Source organism: Colobus angolensis, unplaced genomic scaffold, assembly GCF_000951035.1.
Source record: "Colobus angolensis palliatus isolate OR3802 unplaced genomic scaffold, Cang.pa_1.0 Scaffold341, whole genome shotgun sequence".
Lineage (NCBI taxonomy): Eukaryota > Metazoa > Chordata > Mammalia > Primates > Cercopithecidae > Colobus > Colobus angolensis.
In genome coordinates, this window is record NW_012116722.1 from 1,203,628 (window position 1) to 1,229,144 (window position 25,517).

General features: G+C 39.6%; 1 protein-coding gene across 1 annotated transcript in view; it reads right to left on the reverse strand.

Annotated features, from left to right (window-relative positions):
• Window positions 1-9,622: 9,622 nt before the first annotated feature.
• Window positions 9,623-25,517, reverse strand: part of GOLPH3 (golgi phosphoprotein 3 (coat-protein)) — a 19,790-nt gene continuing 3,895 nt past the window's right edge. The window contains exons 2-3 of the mRNA XM_011952552.1: window positions 21,046-21,160; window positions 9,623-11,555 (exon numbers count right to left, since the gene is read on the reverse strand). Coding sequence (XP_011807942.1) covers window positions 11,131-11,555; window positions 21,046-21,160 — 540 coding nt within the window. The 3' untranslated portion in view covers window positions 9,623-11,130. The remainder of the gene's footprint in view (window positions 11,556-21,045; window positions 21,161-25,517) is intronic.

Sequence of the window (25,517 nt, forward strand, 5' to 3'; positions counted from 1 at the left end):
CTGGGACTACAGGCGCCTGCCACCACACCCAGCTAATTTTTTGTATTTTTAGTAGAGACGGGGTTTCACCGTGTTAGCCAGGATGGTGTTGATCTCCTGACCTCATGATCCACCCGCCTCGGCCTCCCAAAGTGCTGGGATTACAGGTGTAAGTCAACGCGCCCGGCTAGCTTTTCTAAGACGGAGTCTCTCTCTGTCGCCAGGCTGGATTGCAGTGGCGCAATCTCAGTTCACTGCAACCTCCACCTTACGGGTTCACACCATTCTCCTGCCTCGGCCTCCCAAGTAGCTGGGACTATAGGCACGTGCCACCACACCCAGCTAATTTTTTTATTTTTAGTAGAGATGGGGTTTCACCATGTTGGCCAGGATGGTCTCGATCTCCTGACCTCGTGATCTGCCCACCTCGGCCTCCCAAAGTGCTGGGATTACAGGCATGAGCCACCGCGCCTGGCCAACAACAGCTTTTCTATAAATAATAACCAGTTAGAATATACCATGGGAGAAATACTCCATTATGAATGCCAGCAACTGAAAATATAAATTTATTCTTAGCAAGAACTGGCAAGACCTAAAAATATTATAAAACTCTATTAAGGGACATAAGAGACAACTAAAAAAAGGGGGGTGAATATATGTATAGCTTCTTGGACAGGATGACTCAATACTATAAAGATCTCAATTCTCCCCAAACTAATTTATAAATACAAGTCCAATCATCATCTCAAATTTTTTAACCTGACAAATTTATCCTGAAGTCCATCTGGTGGGATAAACACGTAAAAAGAGCCAGAAGAAATTTGAAAAGGCAGAGTAAGAGGGGAACTGGTATTAAAATATTATCAGAAATCTGTAATAATTACAGTGGTGGCTCCTCTACTATAGAACTAGACAGGCAAACCACTAGAACACAGACCCAAATACACAGTAATTCCAAATTCAACAAAAAAAGGGGCATTTTAAATCAGCAGCAACAAAACAAAAACAAAACACCACGCATACACACACCAGTTATTCAATATATTCAAAAACTGGTGTTGAGAAAATTGGCTAGGTATTTTGGAGAGAGGAAAAAGCTAGTCCATTTGCAACAAAATCCCTGACATCAAAATAAAATTCCAGAGGGGTCAAAGATTTAAAAGCAAGAAAGGAAACAAAAACAAAAACAATCTCAAAAAACCTAAATATATTGCTGTAATCATGAAGTGAATAAGCTCTTCTAAGTATGAAGCTAAATTCAGAATCTACAAAGCCACAGACTCACAAAATTGTGATTTAACCAGACTATATACAAACTAAAAACTACAGGGGGCTATCCCAGTGGATTCCAGCAAGATGCAAGGAACACTGGCATAGTTTTCTATTCTCCACATATCCCCACTAACACACCCAGGAAACACACACACACACACACAGTTAATACAGAAAAACACAGTAGACATCCACAACAAAACTAGATACAAAGGTATCCCCACAAACTCCAAAATATACAAGTGTGTGGGGATATGCCACCACCACCACCAAGACCAATTTGAAATCACCATCTGTACAAGAGAAGTAGAAGGAAGCAACACAGCATGTGATGGCCCCATGACCTCGCAAAATCACCAGGAAAATTCAGAGGACCAGCGGGACAGCAGCAGCTGGGCATGGAAGAGTTTTCACCTTCTCCTAGTGGGCAAGTGTGTGAACTCCATGATGAAGGCGGAAAGGGCGGGCTATGAACTCTCAAAACTCCATGCTAAGGAGAAACTATGGGAAATAGAATCCAAATTGAGCAGGACAAGAGCAGGGATGAAAAATAAGATTCAATTAAAAGAATGTGAGGGGAGCAGATCCAGGTCTTTTCACTCCACAAAACAGAAGAGGGAGAAGCTAAAGTTACTCCAACTCAAGTCTCTCTCTTCTAAAAGAACACGAAAGGCAATTTCATGTAAAAAGGAGTAACAGAGGGTTAGATCCCATACAAAGTAGTTATAACAAAAAAGAGGCCGAGTCCAATGGCTCACACCTGTAATCCTAGCACTTTGCGAGACTGAGGCAGGTGGATCGCTTAAGCCCAGGAGTTCAAGACCAGCCTGGGAAACATGGCGAGACCCCTTCTCTACAAGAAATACCAAAAAATTAGCCAGGCGTGGTGGTGCATGCCTATGGTCCCAACTACTCAAGAGGCTGAGGTGGGAGGATCACTGGAACCCAGGAAGTCAAGCCTGCAATGGGCCATGATCGTGCCACTACTACACTCCAGCCTGAGCAACAGAGTGAGACCCCATCTCAAAAAATATATATATATGTAAGAAACAAATATAATTCCTACAGACAACAAAAGCACAACAGAAAGCTATGCCCACAAAACCAATGAGAACTATAACTCAATACCTCAGAATGAGCTAAAATAAAATATATCAAGAAAATGACCTGGAATATGAATAATATAAACTGAAAGCAGAAAGACTCAGAAATCAGGTATTAAAACTCAGGAAAGAAAATCTAAGATAATTTCAGAAAAGATGAGCCATGTGGAAAGATCATTTCCAGTGAATAAACCACAGTAATGACTTCAGAGAAAGAGAAAAAGGGGACAAATGTTTAAAGATCAGTAAGACACACAGGAAAAAACCCCAGCAAAACGCACGATGGAAGATGAGTCCCCGAAAAGGAAAACCTGAACAAGTGACCAGAAGACTAAAAATTTTAATTTTCCTGAAATTGAGAATTTAAAAACGGTCAACACTACATGTTGAAAGATCATACCACGTACTTGGGAATACTGACCCAGAACAACCAAGACAAAAACACACTCTAATAACATTAGAAAAATACTGGAGAGAAAATATCCCATGGGCATCCAGGCAAAAACAACAAGGCAATTATGAGAGAAAGAAAATCATTATCATATTATAATCCTAGTATTGTTTGACAGCAATGCTTTATGCTAAGAACACACTTACCCAAAGAAAATGTGACTTAAGAATTTTATTGGCTGGGCACAGTGGCTCACGCCTGTAATCCCAGCATTTTGGGAGGCCGAGGTGGGCAGATCACAAAGTTAGGCATTCAAGACCAGCTTGGTCAACATGGTGAAACCCTGTCTCTACTAAAAATACAAAAATTAGCCAGGCATGGTAGCGTGCACCTGTAATCCCAGTTACTTGAGAGGCTGAGGCAGGAGAATCGTTTGAACCTGGGAGGCAGAGGTCGCAGTGAGCCGAGATCGCGCCACTGCACTCCAGCCTGGGCGACAGAGCGAGTCTCCCATCTCAAAAAAAAAAAAAAAAAAGTATTTTATCCAGACATACTGACTTTCAAGTAAAAGGCTACAGATAAACTGCCATCAGCATACAAAAATTCAGGACTATTATGCTCAAAAGCCCTTTCTGAAGAATCTAACAACAAATGAGCAAGGCAATCAAAATGACTGGACAGGTAATGACACTGGGAATGGTGATGAGCACTAAATACGTATTTACATGAAGAGCTGAGACTGAAGGAAGGGTTAAAAGGAAAAGAATAAATTATACAATGACTACATGTTCTTACAATGTAGATGGAGCCCAACTACAAAAAGGGTGGTGGCGGAGACAATCGGCGCAAGCATATAAAAAAGGCTTATTAAAAACTCATTTTTAAGTAATCATATTGCTGATATAGTGCTGATACTATTATTTTGAGAATGTCATCTGTGGAAGCAAATGAATAACTATGTGATATTTTATCGTAATTTCCATCATTCTCGGTATGGAAAAGCATAAGACAGAAAAACCCTACAAATTCTAAATTTGAATCTGAAGGTTGAGTAGGGTGGCTCACACCTAAAATCCCAGCACTTTGGGAAGCTAAGACAGGAGGATCACTTGAGGCCAGGAGTTCAAGACCAGCCTGGGCAATATAGTGAAACTCAATCTCTACAAAAAATTTAAAAATCAGCCAGGCATGGTGTCACATGCTTGTAGTCCTAGCTACTTGGGAGGCTGAGGCAGGAGGATCACTTGAGTCCAGGAGTTTCAGGCTGCAATGAGCCATGATCAGGCCATTGCACTCTAGCCTGAGCAACAGAGTGAGATCTTGTTCTCAAAAAATAAATAAATAAATTTCCATCTGAATCATCAATGTAGAATCATGAGGCACCTTATTTTTTTCATTTTTTTATTGTGGCAAAATATACATGAAGTTTACCATCGTAACTTTTTTAAGACAGACTCTCACTCTGTCACCCAGGCTGCAGTACAGTGGCGCAATCTCGGCTCACTGCAACCTCCACCTCCTGGGTTCAAGCGATTCTCCTGCCTCAGTCTCCCGAGTAGCTGGGATTATGGATTACAGGCACCCACCACCATACCCAGCCAATTTTTGTATTTTTAGTAGACACAGGGTTTCACCATCTTGGCCAGGCTGGTCTTGAACTCCTGACCTCGTGATCTACCTGTCTCAGCCTCTCAAAGTGCTGGGATTACAGGTGTGAGCCAGCGCGCTTGGCCCATCTTAACCATTTTTTAAGCACACAGTAGAGTGACATTAAGTCTACTGACACTGTGTAATCATCACCATCCATCCCTGCAACTTTTTTTTTCTTTTTGTTTGAGACGGAGTCTCGCCCTGTCGCCCAGGCTGGAGTGCAATGGCGCGATCTTGGTTCACTGCAACCTCTGCCTCCCGAGTTCTAGCAATTCTCCTGCCTCAGCCTCCTGAGTAGCTGGAATTACAGGCACCTGCCGCCACACCCAGCTAATTTTTGTATTTTCAGTAGAGATGGGGTTTCACCACATTGGTCAGACTGATCTCAAACTCCTGATCTCAGGTGATCCACCCACCTCGACCTCCCAAAGTGTTTGGATTGTAGGTGTGAGCCACTGCACCCAGCCCCATCCCTGCGACTTTATCTTCCCGCACTGAAACTCCGTGAGGTACTTTTTATAAACACATACATACACCACACAAACACACATACAACTTTCCCCCAGAAGCAACGACCAAGGCAGTAGTAACAGGTATTCTGAAAGCCCAAATTACGGTCTTGAAATACCATTTCATGCTCTTTTAGCATGCTCTTTTAAACCATGGCTTGTTAGGAAAATAGATGATTCCAGATACGGGGTAGGAAATATACAAAATGAACCTGAAACATCTTGCCATACCGGGAGGTTATCAAAGACTACTAAAACTATCAAAAGGACTCCAGATCCTTGAAGAGAGTTCCGCTGGTCAAAGATAGGACATTTTGAGCATTATTAGGGCTAATAACTATAGCAGAGCAAAACACATAAAAGAGTGATTATTCTATTACACTAAGTGAAATAAGGCACAAAAAAGACAAATATTGTATGATCTCGCTTGTATGTGTAATCTAAAAAAGCCAATCTCATTGAAAAAGAGTAGAAAAATGGTTACCAGAAACTGAGGGGAAAGGGGAGAGATAGGGAAACAAATGTTGTTCAAAGGATACAAAGTCTCAGACTGGAGGAATCAAGTTTTGTGATCTATTGCATTGCATGGTGACAACAGTTAATAATAATGTATTGTGTGCTTCAAAATTGCTAAAAAGGACTATTTTTAGTATTCTTACCACAAAAAAGTAAGTTGGTAAGGTGATGGTTATTTTACTAAGCTTGACTGAATCTCAAATGTGTACAAAGACTAAAACATTACATTATACACAATTATTATTTGTCATAATTATTTGTATTATGCACAATTAATACAATATACACAATTATTATTTGTCATAATATAAATATACACATAAATATACACAATTATTATTTGTCAATTTAAACAGAATGTGTTTCCACAAGTTAATAATACTTTAAAAATTAAAGTTACTTTTGGCGGATGCCAGGGAACCAGCTGTATTTTGAAAATAGGTAAATAAACTGTAAGAATTATTCTACCTTCCCTCTATGAATTATAGTAAAATGTAATGCAGACAACATCTCTTTATAGAAATATTCTAGCTAATAAATAATAATAATTAAAATATCGCTTTGCAACCCCAATAAATCACAGGATCTAAGAATTGAACAGCAAGGCTGCCAACCTCACAAAAGGAGAACATGAGACACTGTGCCTCCTGGTGGAAGCATACACCACCGATTAAATAGTGTTGCCTACACAAACAAAGCTGAATCTAAGCCCCTGGAGCCACCAATTCTTGGGAAATGCAGTGTATAAGTCAAAGAAACACCTTAAATCACACCATGTGGAAACCATCAACAAAATCCAAACTTTTGAAAAATCTACAGTAGACAAATGATCCAATTTCATCAACAAATATTTTGCAAAGGAAAAACAAGAGCAAGATAGGGGGAAGAACCTACAGATTCAAAAAAAACTTAAAAGACATATTAAATGAAACAAAACAATACAATTAAAGATGCACACTGGGTCAGGACAGTACTTACTCTTATGAAGACTGTAATTGGGAGAAAGACCTGAACAGCTTCTGGGTATGGCTGGCAAGGTTCTATCTCCTGACCTGGGTAATGGCTGTAAACATGTGTGCCTTAATTAATTAATGTAAACATTTGTTTATGAGATTTTCCATTTATATTTTAATCATAAAAACTTTTAATGAAATGCTTATATACATATATATTCTTAACCTACACATTTGACTTTCCATTTTTAAATTTCATCATACCCTCCCAAAGTTAATATATATCAAATCTGACCACCAGACATCTCTTTTTAGAAGAAGGATCTCCACAAATTGCATGCTCAAGCACTGCACCTTACACTTTTCTGAACGTTAAAGAAAGCAAAAGCAAAACTTACCATTTGCCAGCTCCAAAGACTGGGAAAACCAACTGCATCATAGATACAGGCTGAAGTCCTCATGAATTAATAATACATAAAATGATTAATGTCCTTTAGAAAAATGAATAAAGAACACGAACGGGTAATTCACAGAAAAAATACAAATTACCAAAAGGGAGTAAATGATAACCCCTCAATAATTAAAACAGACTACGAGTGATGATACCCTCCACAGAGGGGTCCCCAATCCCCAGGCTATGGACCAGTAATGGTGGCCTGGTAAGAACCAAGTCACACAGCAGAAGCTGAGCAGCAGGCAAGCAAGCATCACCACCTGAGCTCCACCTTCTGTCAGATCAGCGGCCACATTAGATTCTCATAGGAACTCAAACCCTATTGTGCACCAAATCTAACTAATGTTTGATGATTGAGGTGGAGTAGTTTCATCCTGAAACCACCTCGACCCCCCGGTCTGTGGAAAAATTGCCACAAAACTGGTCCCTTGTGCCAAAAAGGTTGGGGACCACTGCTCTACAGTATTGGCTAAGGTATAGGAAAACCAGCATTCACCTTATTGTCAAGAGCTTAAGTTACCATAAATCTTAGAAATCAATTTGGCTATTTATCTTTTACATTTTCAAGATATATTATTTGAGCAAATCCATTTCTATTAAATCCTTCTACAGAAATGAGAAATAAAGACATAAAAAAGTATGCTACAATACTTTTTTTGGAGAATCATCTAAATGTCCATTAATGGAAGATTTAACTAAGCTATACAAAAAGCCATTCAAAAGAATGATGTGTACTTACCCTGAAATCTCTCCACAACGTAAGCGCAAAAAGTAAAATGCACATCAGTGTATAATGATACTAATGGGAACCATAGTATACCAACTGTTCTATCAGGAGTAAATATCTGTATAATTCTAACATTGGGCTAAGAAAGTATGAACACCAGTTTAACCAAACCATGTTACCGTCCATACCCCTTTGAAGGAGAGCCTGCAAGGTCATGAACATTAATACCACCACTTTACTGATGCTGTTACAGAATGTATGACATTTGTGCAGAACTTACAACAGTCAAGCATGTCATCCCGGGACCCAATGGGATGAGATGAATTGGAACTATGTCAGTTTGTCAGTCATCTTAATCTGGACAAAAGTGAAATGGAGCAGTATTATCTCACAATATATAAATTAATAAAAGATAGAGAAGCCACAGAGTTGGAAATTAAACTTCATAAATACCTCACATAAACTTGCGACTGCTGGGTGGGAGTAGCCAGGCCTTGCAGCCATGGACCCTTGAGAGTATCAGACTGGGTGTCACTACTTACTGGTCCCATGTGCCACTGAACCAATCAGGCCCTAGCCCCCTTCTCTTTCTTTTGGGAGATGACCAAATTCAAGGGTTTACTACACTCAGATAGAGTATTGTACTTATCTGTTCACAAACAGTAAGAAGGGTTGAGTGATGGAACGAGTCAGAGATCATCGATCAACCTTGCTTCAGGCGGCCAGGGACTTTCCTGGTGATTAGACAATTCTGCTTTAGAGAATATACACAATTAGTCAACTTTTTCATCCCCAAAAGATAATTTATGTAAGTTATACCATGATATTAGAATAGAGATGTTCTTTAATCTTTTTATTTTGCAACACCATGAGAGTATTTTGCATGCCTATTCTGTCTCTGTCAGGGAAAAGAAGCCCCCTTCCAGTGCCCATGTTAAGAAAGGAACAATTGTAGCTGAATGCCATCACTGTTCCTCAATCGCTTTAGGATTCAAAGCTCGAACAGTTAGTAGATAATGTGACAATGAGCAAATTCTCCTCTCTGAGCTTGTTCTTCACAAAGTGAAGATAGTAACTGGAATTTGGGGAGGTCAAAATGAGATATAAAATAGCATGCGCTTATTAAGCTTCTGTTAGCACACTGTGCCAATCAGGTTATTTTAAGGAACACTCAATCAATTACAAGACATATGAAGCCACCAAAAAAGAAACAGCAACTACTAATTCTCTGCACAGTAGGTATCTACGTAAAGGCTTTTAATCAAAGTGGCATAAACCCATGGAAGTACTGCTCTTAACACAGAAAATATTTATTTCCAGGGAGTCACATCATTCCTGCTTTCAAGAGGACCGAAAGCAACAATATTCCACAGGACAAAGAGTTCTTGATACCACCACTACCACCACCCTCAGATTTTACTACACTTCCTCTCCTCTGGATATAGAAACATACTGAAGTTGGGGCCACACACAGGTAGAGCTAAGTGTGCACTCCGGTCTAGAACAAACACAGACAGAAGGTCAGGCGAGGCCCTTTTCCCCCTTGCTTGGGAATACTGATGCTGCTGATGAAGTGAATACCTCAGAAATCTATTACCTCAGCTCTAACATCGTCTCAAGTGAAAAACAGGAACTTTTCACTCGATAAGAAATTCCAGTCAACTGGTATCAGTTTCCCAATATCTACTTTATGGGAAGAAACTTTAAGTTAATAATTCCTACATGTAGTTACCACTAGCAGTGTCATTTCTGAAGGTAAAAAAGGTTATTTCAATGGATAGAAAAATGCCTTTTTTCCATGCATTAAAACTGGGGCCTTGACCAGCCCCGTTTTTGCAAATATAGTTTTATTGGAACACAGCCTAACTAATTGATTTGTATTATCTATAACAGCTTTCATTAAGTTCACTAGTTGCAACTGACACAGCAGGTGGCTCACAAAGCCTAAAATATCTACTATCTGGCCCTTTAAGAAACCCAACCCCTGCATTAAAATATTACAATGCTATAGTAAGTAAAATTTTAAGAAAACTAAATGAGAATACAAAAATACAAATGACATGCTTGCTCTGATTCAGGCACTTTCAAGATCATAGTTTATTTATTACTTCAGATAAAAAGATAGTATACATATTAGGGAATCCCTTAAAATTCAACTCTAGAGTTATACACCATCTAGTACTTTTGCAATGAATGTTAACAACAACAACAAAAAAATCTCTAAACACCTGAAAGCCCCACTATTAACATGGACTATGGTAATAAAAAAATCTGACATTTAATTTGTTCAATATATAGTATTTACATTATGAAATCAATGGTGATGATACAATAAACAGTGATAAAGAAATAGTAAAAATAAATTTTAAAAAGCAAATGTTTATAGTCTGACAATGCTAATTATCATAATTGTATATAAAAAATTAAAACATAGCAGAGCTTTCTGTTACAAAATTCTTAATCCTCTGGGCTGTAATCATTACTTGCTACCAATTTACATGCAACATCTGCTAGGACTGACATTTGATTTTCTTCCCCAAGAACGTGTGAGTAGATAAATGACATTTCAGAGCAGACATTAATTTACTTGTAGACAGAAAAAGAAACTCAAGATTGGTACTGGTCACAAGCCTCTTCCCAGTAGAAATTATAAAAACAATAAGATAAAATTTTAAAAAAATCTAAAAAGGGGATGCATAGGCAAAGAGTACCATAAATGGCACAGCTCAAAAATTCCCAGGACCAATCAGACACACATCTTTTCTCTCTCTTTCAGTGATGACAGGTCAATTTCGCCATCAAATAACCATGACTGAAGCAAGTGAGGGGCACCAGGTGTACAACCGATTAAATCTTGCAAAATACTAAGATGGGAGCAGGGGTGGCCAGAAGAAGGGGCAATTTATATATAATTCAAACTATGTACAGCATAAATGGAATGCAGCCCATCCCAAACTGGCTCTGTGAAACAACTGGACCTTTATAGTTAAAATTATAACAAGTGTAATAATACAATAGATTTACATGGGAAGCAAAATCCAAGGGGCATTTTATATTAAGTATTTACTGTGCTGTTTCAATTTAAAAATAATTTTGCTAAGTATACATCTCAACTGAAGTCTATGTATAAAACGTCCTAATAGATACAGATATTTACCTTTGGTGAGTTGAAGGCCTTTTTGTGACTTCTGTCTGAACTGTAGGCAGAATGCTAGATGTACATGCACATATGGAGAAACTCAAGCTGAGGTCATCCAAAAGCTGTGCATATGAGGAGGCTGGAGGTACTTTGAAAGTCAAAGTAGACCAGAAACCCAAAACAGGTAACAGTGAGGATGGCAACAGGGAATGGAATGCCAATATGGCAGTAAAACTTTTTTTAAAAACAGAAAGAGAAAGGCCTCTCGTACCAGCAGAATCCTGTATACACACAAAAAAGAAAAAGCCACCCACCATTTTGTAAAACAGAAGCCAATTATAGTGTGGGAAAGTACAAATTACAGAAAACCAGAAGTCAACAGAAGAAAAACTACCGGTTTACTTGAGAGAAAGGAGAATGGTTCAACCCGAGCAGAGTTACTTGGTGAATGCTGCCACCACCGCCCACAGAACCTCATTGGTGTTGGCCTTCAGACATTCCACTTCGGGGTCTAAGTCAAGAAGCTGCCGCACTCTCTTGGTAGCCAAATCATACTGCTCGTCCAGAAGAGGAGCAAAAGCATTCTCCAGGACATCCGAGGCATGAGCCAGGTAAATGAGGGCCAGCAAGCGCCTGTCCATGCGGTGAGGGTCATTCACCCATTTGTCAAGAACAGCTTCCTGTACTTTCTTGATGAGGCGCTGCTTAATGTTGTTGTTGGTGAGGGGATGTGTTGTCATGTCAAAAAGTAGGAAGTTCTGTTTCTCTGTTGTCAATACACCCTTTTCCACCAGGTTTTTAGCTAACCGTTCCCGTACATTTCTTAACTGATAATGCAATTTTAATGGATTCCACGTCTCACCTAAACAAAAGATTTCAGAAGTTAGAAATGATGAGTATTATCTGCTAATTTTGCAAAAATTTTGTACTATTAAAATAAACAGTAAAATCTGATTTTGCCCCAAGAGAAACAGAAGAAAATCTGCCATGTTTTTCTCCCTAACTAGACCATGAATCCCTTAAGCCCAGCCAGACCTTTGCATTCTAAGCACCCAGCACATCCTCAGCCACAGGAGTCACTCAGACGACTAAACTGCAAGCAGTCTTCAGACCAGAGTCAGTCACCCTTAGTCTTATGTGGAAATCAGCCAAATATTATGTCTGAGCTTCCTTCTAGCTGCTGTCAAAAAGCAGCCAATAGCCAAATGAGAAGTTTTCTATTAAACACCAGTCTGCAACTAACAGACCCCCCAAAAAAAGCTTCCTGATTGTTATTCCTGAAAATGCTACATATATACAGCCTATAGAGGTAAGCCTGTTTAGGCCATGCTGTTATTTGATGACAATATAAAGCTAATTCTGGAAGGACACAAATTTTCACAATTTTAACCTTGCCATCTATACACATTTCCTTTTGAGAGAGAAATATTTAAAATAAAACCAAACGATTTTTCACTAAAGTGGGTTCTTCTTTATGGAAAACTGGAAGGAAATACATCAAAATATTAATCTTACTTATCTTTGGGATTATGTGTGCTAAACTTTTTTTGTGCTTTCTGCATTTTCCAAATGATCTCCAATGAACATGCAACTATTTTTATACTTAAAAAAACTATAATATTTTTCTACATTAGAACATGTTAAAGATCAACCACAGGCATCTTTTTTAAATGCAAACGTTGTAAGGTCGAGATTTTGTAATACTGAGAGAAAACTTTCAACCACACTGTCCATTACAGGAGCCATTACCCACATAGAGCTATTTAAATTAATTTAAAAATTCAGCTCTTCAGCAGCACTAGACACATTTCACATATATAATAGTGACACATGGCCAGTGGCTAGACACCACAGGAATAGAACATTTTCATCATCAAAGAAAGTTCTAGCAGACTATCTTAAAATGTTAAGCTGCTATCTTAAAATATATTACCATTCAACTGGACACAGACACAATTATTTTCCTATACTTAACACTAAAGAACACAGGCCTATGATGAAGTAATCATTCCTAAAACTGCCCTCTCACTGTAATTAGAAATCTGGATAAAACATAAGAAAAAACTGTTTTCAGACACTAGTCAAAAGCAGCCCAGAACTGTGACACATGAGTGCAGCCTATGTGAGCCAGAAAACTGCCTAAGCTTACCACCTAGAGGCACGTCCCAGGCAGCAGAGCAGGCAGGAAGACCCCAAGCAGAGCACAGCAGTCATATCACGTTAAGGTAGCAGAGATCAGAGTTCAGGGTAGCTAAGGCAGCTGCAATGTGCAAAGCAGACTACTGGAGAAGGGGGACCTACGCAGACAAAGAGGTCTAGAAATCAGCAAGGTGTTCCTTGAGTCTTTGGCTGAAAGCTAAGCTACATGTGTTAGGGAGAGAAATTCCACAAAGCTAGGCAAAGAACAACTATCAGAAAGTGAACGATTCCAAGAGTTCAGTAGAGCTGGGAAAAATGTGATTGCCAACTAGCCAGAGAGCAAAGGCCTCACTAAAAACCAAGGACATTCAGAAGGAATACTAGAAAATCTGCACCTTAGTTGTAGGGCTAAACCGGTCCTAGAGTATAGACCACCAATAAAGATTAAAAGTGAACAGGCGTGGTAGCTCAAGCCTGTAATCCCAGCACTGTGGGTGGCCCAGGCAGGTGGACCACCTGAGGTCAGGAGTTTGAGACCAGCCTGGCCAACATGGTGAAACCCCCTCTCTTCTAAAACTACAAAAAATTAGTCAGGCATCGTGGCAGGTGCCTGTAATCTCAGCTACTTGGATGGGTGAGGCACGAGAATCGCTTAAACCCGGAAGGCAGAGGTGGCAGTGAGCCAAGACTGTGCCACTGCACTCCAGCCTAGGCAACAAGAGTGAAACTCCATCTCAAAATCTAAAAACAAAAGCAAAAAGAATAAAAGCAAGCTGATCCACAAGTAACTTAGCTGCTTACCAAGACAAAATTCAACACTCTTTAAAGAAAGACCATTAAATTCATCACTTAACATTCACAGTGTCCAGCATCCAAGTCAAAAAAAAAAAAAAAATCACTAAACTTGCAAAGCAGCAAAACAGTGACCTAAAACTAGGAGTAAGGGGGAAGTCAACAGAAACAGTCCCAGTCTAGGCAACACGGTGAAACTCTGTCTCTACAAAAATATACAAAAGTTAGCCGGGGCCAGGCGTTGAGGGGGGTATGCTTGTAATCCCAGTACTTTGGGAGGCCAAGGTGAGCAGATCACTTGAGGTTAGGAGTTCAAGGCCAACCTGGCCAACAAAGTGAAACCCCATCTCTACTAAAAATACAAAAATTATCTGGGCATGGTAGCAGGTGCCTGTAATCCCAGCTACTCAGGAGGCTGAGGCAGGAGAATCACTTGAATTCGTGAGGCAAAGGTTGCAGTGAGCCGAGATTGCGCTACTGCACTCCAGCCTGGGTGACGAGAACATGACTGTCTCAAAAACAAAAACCCACAACAAAACAAAACAAAACAAAAACTGCTAGTGTCCTAGTCCAAGTTATCTTAATCTACTTCTCCATTTACTCATCTATAAGGTGAAAGTAACAAATTTATCAAGCTCATAGGGCTATCACGAGGATTAAATGATATATCAAGTTCTTAGAACAAAGTCTAACACATGGTGAGCTCTCAGTAAATGTTAGCTATTTGTGCAGAATAAACATTCTGGCAGAATTTAAAGTATTTATAATGTTCTAAGAATCCTGTTAGGTACTGAGAATACAAACATTAGGATATATCTCCAACCTTGAAGGAATTTAAAATCAAGTGAAAGTCACATTCATAATATATTACATATTAGAACTAACTATACTGGCCAGAAGAAAATGGGAATAGGGCCATAAGAACAATATGAACAAAGTGCCTAGAGGGTAAGAAATGACTATGGTTTAATGTGGTGGGGTATTTCATAGGAAAGTTACAGAAATAAAGGATCTTCAAGCTAAATCTTGAAATCCAGCAGGATTCACCATATCCTAACGAAAGGGAGAGAAGCCTGAATTCCAGGCAAAAGAAACAACCAAGTACATAGGCAGCAGAATAGAGTAAGCCCTGGAGTAGAGGCACACATCCTTCAACAGTGTGTAACTTCCATCTTCTTTTTTTTTGAGATGGAGTCTTGCTCTGTCGCCCAGGCTGGAGTGCAGTGGCACAATCTCGGCTCACTGCAAGCTCCGCCTCCTGGGTTCACGTCATTCTCCTGTCTCAGCCTCTCAAGTAGCTGGGACAACAGGTGCCCGCCACCACGCCCGGCTAGTTTTTTGTATTTTTAGTAGAGACGGGGTTTCATCGTGTTAGCCGGGATGGTCTCGATCTCCTGACACATCGTGATCCACCTGCCTCAGCCTCCCAAAGTGCTGGAGTTACAGGCGTGAGCCACTGCGCCCGGCCACTTCCATCTTTTTATAATTGTGTAAACCCAATGTCTCAACAATAAATAACTGCTGTATCTTTCACTAGTATGAGTTTTGCTTTTAGTTTTCTAACGTCAATGGCAGGTGTTAGCCTAAGACACTAGGCTAGAATTGGGTAACTATTGTGTTAAATGACTTAGGGAAATTTAAACTAATGCAACATAAAATAATAAACAACCAAACTTACATAAAAGCCTATTTTAAAAACTACAGTTCAATCCTAAGATTAACTATGTAAAGAATAATTCGTTAAGTTATCAAAGTATTATTCCCTATCAACTTTAATTTGGTATTACAGACTTAATATGTTTATGTTGTCACAAAACCAAAGTATAGCATAATAAATGACTCCCAAGCCATCCATTTTTATTTTACCTTCCAAAGTCAAATAGGAAGGAATTCTATGCTCCAGAGACATCTTAGCCAAACAACATCTACTGCCAAACAACAGGGGGAAAAAAAATCAAGAAATGAATTATTCTGAGAGATCTACAGTTAAAATTCTCTTTGCAGGTCTCCACTCCCCTCAAAAAAATACCCCCTACCCCCACACACATCCCTCTACTGCTGCTCTATATTTTTTCTCATGGGAAGTAAGTGGGATTAATACTTTATGACTACTGTCTCTTATACTGAACTTACGCTAAGGTTTATCCTCACCTTATCCTTAGTTAAAACTTACATATTGCAACCAGTGAAAATTTACGCTTAGTAAATTTTACAGAAGTTCCTGTGGAAATTTCCCAATTCCAAAGTATGCTAACTTATAGTTTATTGTTTCCAGTAAAAATGAGAAGAGCCTAAACACAGATCTACCTTCAAATAAAGTATTCCACTTATGACTGGACCTTCCTATTGGCAATCATTTCTGCCTCAAAGGAAGCAATAAAAAGGGAGCCAATCACCATCTTATCTTGTAGTAATTCCCTGGGAAGAGGGTAAACCCATGTGCTCACTCCAACAAAGAGAGGATTATTTAGATCTCCTCAAGTATTAGAAAAAAATGAAGAAATCTCAAGAGCAGAAGGCTAAAGCTGTGTAGGAAATATCCCAAATGTTGTTTAACAGTATTTGTGGTACAGAAAAAAGGCACAAAGTAATAACCAAGTGGTCAAAGTATCCTGGTATTCCAGAATTTCTGCCTTTTCGAAGAATTAAATTAAGCTAAATCAAAAGAATAAAGTCACACCTGAGTTGAGCATAATTAAGACATCAGTGTAAGTGGGATGGGAAGAAAATAGATGGATCTCTGAGGAGAAGATGCAATAAAAGTTTAATCTGACTAGCTTCTACAGATTTCGCTGCTTCAATTTTTAAAATAGTGAATACTTACGTTACTGTGATCCAAGCTGTTAGTCCTCAGTCCCTAAATTATTCACCACATATGTGAAAAGACTTTACAAGTCATACAAGCAAATTTAAAATGTAATTAATCTATTCATATTTACTTTTTTTGTAAAGGAAATTGTGAGAAGTAAATATGGAGAGGAAAAGTTATTCAAAGATTATTCATGTCCACTGCCCAACAATCGCTTCAGTGGAGAATGACATGCTGACAGGTACCTCAATCATTTCACTGCAAAGAACACTTACCTTCCTTGACATCGTGTTACGAAACTAAAAGCAGCTTTGGCCATAAAAATTTGGCAGTGTAGTGATTTCTTGTGACCAAACTGGTCAACCATGCCTTAAGATTTCAGAAGCTAAAAAATATTCTTAAACAGTAGGCTTAGCCTGGGCAACATGATGAAACCCCCATCTCTACCAAAAAAATACAAAAATTAGCTGGGCATGGTGGTACATGCCTGTAGTCCCAGCTACTTGGGAGGCTGAGGCAGGAGGATCAACTGAGCCTGGGAGGTCAAGACTGCAGTAACTGCACCACTGCCCTAAAGCCTGGGTGATGGCAAGACTTTATCTCAGAGACAAAACAAAACAAAATACAGTAGTCTCTCAACTTGCGTCAAGTCAAGCATATGTCTACTTTTAATGTTGGCCGGGCGCGGTGGTTCACACCTGTAATCCCAGCACTTTGGGAGGCCGAGGCAGGCGGATCACGAGGTAAGGAGATCGAGACCATCCTGGCTAACACAGTGAGACCCTGTCTCTACTAAAAATGCAAAAAATTAGCGTGGCGTGGCGGTGGGAGCCTGTAGTCCCAGCTACTTGGGAGGCTGAGGCAGGAGAACAGCATGAACCCAGGAGGCGGAGCTTGCAGTGAGCCGTGATCGCACCACTGCACTCCAGCCTGGGCGACTGAGGGAGACTCTGTCTCAAAAAAAAGAAAATGTTTAAAATTTATCAACAGTTTTTTTTGTTTGTTTGTTTTGGTTTTTTTTTGAGACAGACTCTCGCTGTCACCCAGGCTGGGGTGCAGTGGCGCAATCTCGGCTCACTGCAAGCTCCACCTCCCGGGTTCAGGCCATTCTCCTGCCTCAGCTTCCCGAGTAGCTGGGACCACAGGCGCCCACCACCAAGCTCAGTTAATTTTTTGTATTTTTAGTAGAGACGGGGTTTCACCATGTTAGCCAGGATGGTCTCTATCTCCTGACATCGTGATCCACCCACCTCGGCCTCCCAAAGTGCTGGGATCACAGGTGTGAGCCACCGCCCCTGGCCAACAGTTTTAACATGTATACATGTACAGTATAAATAATAATAAAATGAGCCCCTGGGTATCCTCCACCCCAGGTAAATAAACTGCTCTTTATTAAAACATTCCTTGGCTTCTCGGCAAGGAATCCCTCTGAACAAGTACATTTCTTTCTTTGCATTTCATTCTTACCCTTCAAAGGCCTAATCTAAGTTTCACTTCCTCTTGTAATTACTAAAGTTCCCAAGGATTTTTCTTTTCTCTGAACTACTGAACTTTCAGAGAACCACACTGTCAAACTCTCATCTGTTAAATTATTAGATGTATAAAACTGTTCCTCAAATGGATTTTAAGATTCTTTCAGTCTGGGAGCACCTTTTAAATTTCATAGCACATATGTCAATAACTAGTGCAGTAACTAGTGTTTGATACCTCACCGCATACTGAAGCAACAGAAAATTTTTAAAAATCTAAAATCAGCAAGCTAGCCAAAGAACTGTATGCCTAAATATAGTAAAAACGGTAAAAGTTATCTTATATATATTTTACTACAATTAAAAAATCAGCAAGCTGGCATCTTGATACTTTCAATTAGGTGAGTAGCAGATATTTTTTCTTTTCTTCTTTTTACATGTTATTTGCCAGGAGATATTTTCTTATTTTCTTAACTTTAAAAAATGTCCTTTTTTTTTTTCCTTCTCCCACTCTGGATTCTGTTCCTTTATTCTGAAGTGGCAGCATTCCCAATATATGCCAAGAGCAAGCAAGTCAAGTGCTACAGTCAATGTTCTGGCATCAATAGCCAAGCTAAAACTCACAGGATATTGTTTTTTAAAGAACCTTGGTAACTATTAGTCTCACATTTTACCCAAACTTCTAATCCAAATAGACACTGTTTTGTAAAATCCTAACTGTATTTACACACTTGTGAGAAAAGCTTTTAGACTTCTCATCTTTTCACTGCTTAATCAAGTGGGGACAGTGCAATAGCAGTCAAAGGTGAGAACGAAGTTCAATTAGGATTTATATTGATAAGCTTCATTTACAAAATGTTACTAAACAGGCAAGTGTAAGACCGATTTCAGAACAGGAAAGTGAAGGCAAAGCCCACTCTACATTCCACAAAAAGAATCTTTAGCACTGTAACACATCTGCCAAAAAAAATTCACCACAACTTTGAGAAACCGTTCTTTTGGTCGGTTGGGAACCAAATTACAAATTCTAATTTGCAACACCAGAAGCAGTCATGGGCCAATACTGGCAGCACAACATGAGAAAGATCCAAAGACTGGTTAAGCCAATGCTCTCTAGACAATGTACAAAATGATCCATCACAGTATAAACATTATTATAACAGTTCTATTTCTATCTTAAAACATTATGTTTGCTAATATTTAACATATACAGTTGACATTAATGCCCTGAGACTGTTAGATGGCTGCATGTCACTAATAGGCATACATGAGAGGCTAACTCAGAGAGCACCGACAATGTGATGGGTATTTGTGATAATTAAGTGAATCTGCTGGTAATATAATCTAGTTTTAACCAAACAAGCCCTCATCAAATGGGCAAAGTAATTTTAAAAGATTCTTGCAAAAGAAATTACAACTGAAGACAACTCTAATAAGCGTAAGGGGGGGAAAGTGTAAGTCAGAGTTACTCTCACTCAATGAGATAAAAAGGAAGATTATAAGAGCTACAAGAGGGTTATCCAACAAAAATGCAAATTTATCAAGAATACGTTTATGTTCTCTACCAATAAGAAAAAAGAATGAACCTTACCCTAAGCGTAAAGTGCCCATTATTGCCCTGTTAGCTAAAAATGGAGTGTATGTACTTAATTTTTAAATAAACAAGTATAGGCTGAGCATGGAGACTCATGCTTACAGTCCCAGTGCTCAGGGAAGCCTCGACAGAGCACCACTTGAGGCCAGGAGCTCAAGACAACCCTGAGCAACACAGCAAGGTCCTATCTCTACAAAAAATAATTTTTTTCTTGAGATGGGGTCTTACTCTGTCACCCAGGCTGGAGTGCAGTGCCATTATCTTGGCTCACTGCAACCTCTGTCTCCTAGGCTCAAGCAATTCTCCTACCTCAGCTTCCCAAGTAGCTGGGACCACAGGCATGTGCCACTACATCTGGCTAATTTTTTGTATTTTTTTAAAAACAGGGTTTCACCACGTTGCCCGGGCTGGTCTTGGAACTCCTGAGCTCAGGAGATTCACCCACCTCAGCCTCCCAAGGTACTGGGATTACAGGCACGAGCCACCATGCCTAGCCAAAAAATAAAATTTGAAAAAACCTAGCAAGGCATGGTGGCACACACCTGTAGTCTTAGCTACTTCAGAGGCTGAGGCAGAGGCTGTAGATCACTTGACACCAGGAGTTAGTTCAAGGTTACAGTGAGTTAGGATCATGCCACTGCACTCCAGCCTAGGCAACAGAGTGAGACCCTGTCTCTTAAAAAGGAAAATATTTATGTATAAACAAGATCAGCTGGTCCAAGTATAGCAGTTATTTACAGCTAACTGATCACAGTTAGATTTCTTTGTTCCTTCCCAATCACACTGCTTCACTTGACTAGTCCCCCAATCCCTAAAAAAACCTCTTTTACTGACAGAAGAATATCCCCATAATAGGACTTTCAGAAATCCTGCTTATCTATAAGAAAACTCACATCATGTTAATATACAGGTAACTTTAATATAAATGTCATAGTCCTCCACGCTATCAACTAAACTTTTCACGTACTCCTCCCTAAGTTTGCACTTCCCTGTCTCCTTGAAGTTAGGGGAGACTGTGTGATTTGCTCTGATCAATGAAATGTGAACCACATGTCATTTCTAAGCAGAAACTTAAGAGCCAGAGTGATGTGCTATACTATTCCTCCCTTCATGACAGTGACTGATGCTGCTCCAGGTGGTGGTGGCTCCATCTGCCTGGCTGCCAGAGTGAGGATGAGGTAGCCTGTGACTGACTTACAGCCTGAATGAGAAATGAATGGCTGTTTTAAGCAACTGAGGTTTTGGGGTTTGTTACCACCACAGCTTAACCTAGCCTATCCAGATTAAGGTAGCATGTGGCAATTTTGATACAGAACACAGGAGCTCTAAGAATATTACCTTCTCATTCTGTATCTATTCAGTATTGTTAAAGAGAATGAAATTTTATAAAAACTATTACTTCTTCACTCTATGACTGATAACTTTCAAGTGTGCCTAAATAACTAAACACGCTTCTGGCTATGTTGTATAGGTTCCTTTCTAAAGGATTTAAACTTTTACATAATCTTTTAAACAGAAATTGGTTTTTGGTTTATTCACAGAAGCTTACCACTAAGTAATTCAATCCAGTTCTGGACCGTTTCTGGAGGCTGAGTTTCCTTAACATGCTTCAGAGCTTCATCAAGAAGAACATCCCCTGTTGGAGCATCCGACTTACAGATTACCTAAAAAGAAAGCAAAAAGAATGAAAAGATGCACTGATGCCTTTTCTGACTTGATCTCATTAAATGAAAAACAATTATATAAATAATTCATTATGCTTAAAGCCTCAAGCGTTCATGTAATATCAAAGTTCAGATTTTAAAGTACTTTTATGTTAAGGAAATCCTATATTTAACCTAACCAGATCAGATATAATAATGAATGAAAATTGGCTGGACTCAGTAGCTCATGCCTGAATCCCAGGGGGAGGCTGAGGCAAGTGGATCACTTGAAGCCAGGAGTTCAATACCAGCCTGGCCCCACATAGCGAAACCCTGTTTCTACCAAAAACATAAAAATTAGCCGGGTATGGTGGTGCACATCTGTAATCCCAGCTACTCAGGTAGCTGAGGTGGGAGAGTCATTTGAACCCAGGAGGCAGAGGTTGCAGTAAGCCAAGATCACGCCACTGTACTCCAGCCTGGATGACAGAGTGAGACTCTGTCTCAAAGGGAAAAGAAAAGAAAGCTACTAGCTGGCCATGGTGGCTCACTCCTGTAATCCAAGCACTTTGGGAGGCCAAGGCGAGTGGATCTCCTGAGGTCAGGAGTTCAAGACCAGCCTGGCCAAAATGATGAAACCCCGTCTCTACTAAAAACACAAAAAATTAGCTGGGCATGGTGGCGGGTGCCTCAATCCCAGCTACTATGGAGGTCGAGGTAGGAGAATTGCTTGAACCCAGGAGGTGGAGGTTGCAGTGGGCCGAGATCGTGCCACTGCACTCTAGCCTGGGTAACAAGAGCAAAACTCTGTCCCCCCCAAAAAAAAAAAAAAAACTACTGTGCAATAATTAGTAAAGTAACATGCTAGGACAGTTTATACTCACTGACTCTTTTCATCAGTGAACCTTGGACTATGTGATCCAGAAATTCATTTAAGCATTATTATTAGTTCCAAAAATAAGACTAAATTATAATTAAGAATTCAGTACAGGTTGAACATCCCTAATTTGAAAATCCAAACTCCTTCAAAATCTGAAACTTTTTGAGCACCAACATGCATCCATTGGAACATTCTGGATTTTAAATTTTCAGGTCAGGAATGCTTAAGTATAATATAAATATTCCAAAATCCAAAAAATTCCAAAATCTTAAACATTTCTGTTTTCAAGCATTTCAGATACAGGGTATTCAACCTTATATTATAAAGGTGGTATTTCACATCAGTGAAGAAATGAATTTTTAAATAAATGTCATTAAAACTAGCTAACAAATTAGGAACAAAAATTAAGACTTGGCTCTTCTGAGCTTATATTGCAATAAAATATAAAGATTTAAACAGGAAATATAATTTTAGAGGTAAGAAAGGTTTCTTGGTTCCTTTTTTTTGGAAACGGAGTTTTGCTCTTGTCACGCAGGCCGGAGTACAGTGGCGCAATCTCAGCTCACTGCAAACCTCCACCTCCCCAATACAGGAGATTCTCCTGCCTCAGCCTCCCGAGTAGCTGGAATAATAGGCACACACCACCACGCCTGGCTAATTTTGTATTTTTAGTAGGGACGGGATTTCTCCAAGTTGGTCAGGCTGGTCTCGAACTCCCAACCTCAGGTAATCCACCTACCTCGGCCGCCCAAAGTGTTGGGATTACAGGCGTGAGCCACTGCACCTGGCCCTGAAAGGTTTCTTTAAAATTGTCCCCACTAGCAGAAAGCTTAAAGAAATTATCAATAGCTTTGATTACATAAATTTTTTAAATACTGCAACTTTTTTTAAAAAGGCTATACTGAGGCCGGGGTTCACTTCTATAATCCCAGCACTTTGGGAGGCCAAGGTGTGTGGATCACCTGAGGTCAGGAGTTCGAGACCAGCCTGGCCAACATGGGGAAACCTGGTCTCTACTAATAATATAAAAATTAGCCAGGCGTGGCGGTGCACACCTGTAAACCCAGCTACTCGCAAGGCTGAGGCAGGAGAATCGCTTGAACCTGGGAGGTGGAGGTTGCAGTGAGCCAAGATTGCACCATTGCACTCCAGCCTGGGTGACAAGAACAAAACTCTGTTTCTAAAAAAATGCTACATTGAGATATAGAATCCATTTTAAAAGTGGAAAAATCCAGAGGGAGGGATGGAAGGGAAAATGTTACACTGCTTTAGACAAGTATTAGATCCCTATAGCCTTCATTTACGTTGTTGGCTAAGCTATAAATTTCTAAATGCAATTCTACAATATCAAAATTAAATCCATTGTATTATTTTATAATGTTAAATCTTTAAATGTTATAAAATTTAACATTACTTTTTTTTTTTTGAGATGGAGTCTCTCTCTGTTGCCCAGTCTAGACTGCAATGGTGTGATCTCAGCTCACTGCAACCTCCACCTCCTGGGTTCAAGCAATTATCCTGCCTCAGACTCCCAAATAGCTGGGATTACAGGTGCACACCACCATGCCCGGCCAATTTTTGTATTTTTAGTAGTATTTTGTATTTAGTAGAGAGTTTCATCAAGTTGGCCAGGCTGGTCTTGAACTCCTGACCTTGTGATCTGCCCACCTCGGCCTCCCAAAGTGCTGGAATTACAGGCATGAGCCACCGTGCGCAGCCAATTTAACGTTACTTTCGAAATGTGATAGTCCTCTCTTAAACTTGTCCTCAAAGTGTCCTTTACTTTGTCAATTTATAAAAAATTAAAAATATACATATAGTATCTACCTCTGTGACATCATGACCAGTCGAAATATAAAAACACAATACAAGCCACAATCTATTCTTAAATTTTCTAGTAGTTATATTTTAGAAGAAAAGGCAAAATTAATTTTAATATTTTGATTTAACCAAATACAACCAAAATATTAACATATAATAAGTATTTTTAAATTGAGGTATTTAATATATTTTCCATACTAAGACCAAAAATCCAGTGTATTCAGTGTATATTTTTATTAACACCATGTGTCAATGTGCAGTAGTCAAATTTCAAGTGCTTAAGTGTCTGGCTCATAGATGTATGTAGCTAGCAGCTACCATATTGAACATACAGACCATTTTCATCATCAAAGTTTCATCAAACAGTGCTATTCTAGACCATGCTTTCAGTAAAGGGTGAGAGAGCACAAGAAAATAAAGCAGAGCCTCAAGAGAAAAAGTTACATCTAAATATTGTGGCCATGCCACCACTTCTTACATCCCACTCATTCCTTTTATTTATTGCAATTTGGCCTCAGAGCTCGCCCACGCACATCCGTTTGCAACGGATCTTATGTCAGGGACACCATAGCCTGGGTACAGGTGAATCACTTTTTTTTTTTTTTTTTATTTTTTACTTTAAGTTCTAGGGTACATGTGCATAACGTGCAGGTTTGTTACATATGTATACTTGTGCCATGTTGGTGTGCTGCACCCATCAACTCGTCAGCACCCATCAATTCATCATTTATATCAGGTATAACTCCCCAATGCAATCCCTCCCCCCTCCCCCCTCCCCATGATAGGCCCCAGTGTGTGATGTTCCCCTTCCCGAGTCCAAGTGATCTCATTGTTCAGTTACCACCTATCAGTGAGAACATGCGGTGTTTGGTTTTCTCTTCTTGTGATAGTTTGCTAAGAATGATGGTTTCCAGCTGCATCCATGTCCCTACAAAGGACGCAAACTCATCCTTTTTTATGGCTGCATAGTATTCCATGGTGTATATGTGCCACATTTTCTTAATCCAGTCTGTCACAGATGGACATGTGGGTTGATTCCAAGTCTTTGCTATTGTGAATAGTGCCGCAATAAACATACGTGTGCATGTGTCTTTGTAGCAGAATAATTTATAATCCTTTGGGTATATACCCAGTAGTGGGATGGCTGGGTCATATGGTACATCTAGTTCTAGATCCTTGAGGAATTGCCATACTGTTTTCCATAATGGTTGAACTAGTTTACATTCCCACCAACAGTGTAAAAGTGTTCCTATTTCTCCACATCCTCTCCAACACCTGTTGTTTCCTGATTTTTTAATGATGGCCATTCTAACTGGTGTGAGATGGTATCTCATTGTGGTTTTGATTTGCATTTCTTTGATGGCGAGTGATGATGAGCATTTTTTCATGTGTCTGTTGGCTGTATGAATGTCTTCTTTTGAGAAATGTCTGTGAATCACTTTTTCTTATGAAGTTCTGTCCCCTAAATCTTCCTCAAATGTATCACTTTTTCTCCATCACCTTGCCATTATAGTCAACCTTCCGTATCTATAGATACTACCAACTGAGGATCAAAAATATTCAGGAAAAATAATACAAATTTAAAAACACAGTGTAGGCCGGGCGCGGTGGCTCAAGCCTGTAATCCCAGCACTTTGGGAGGCCGAGACGGGCGGATCACGAGGTCAGGAGATCGAG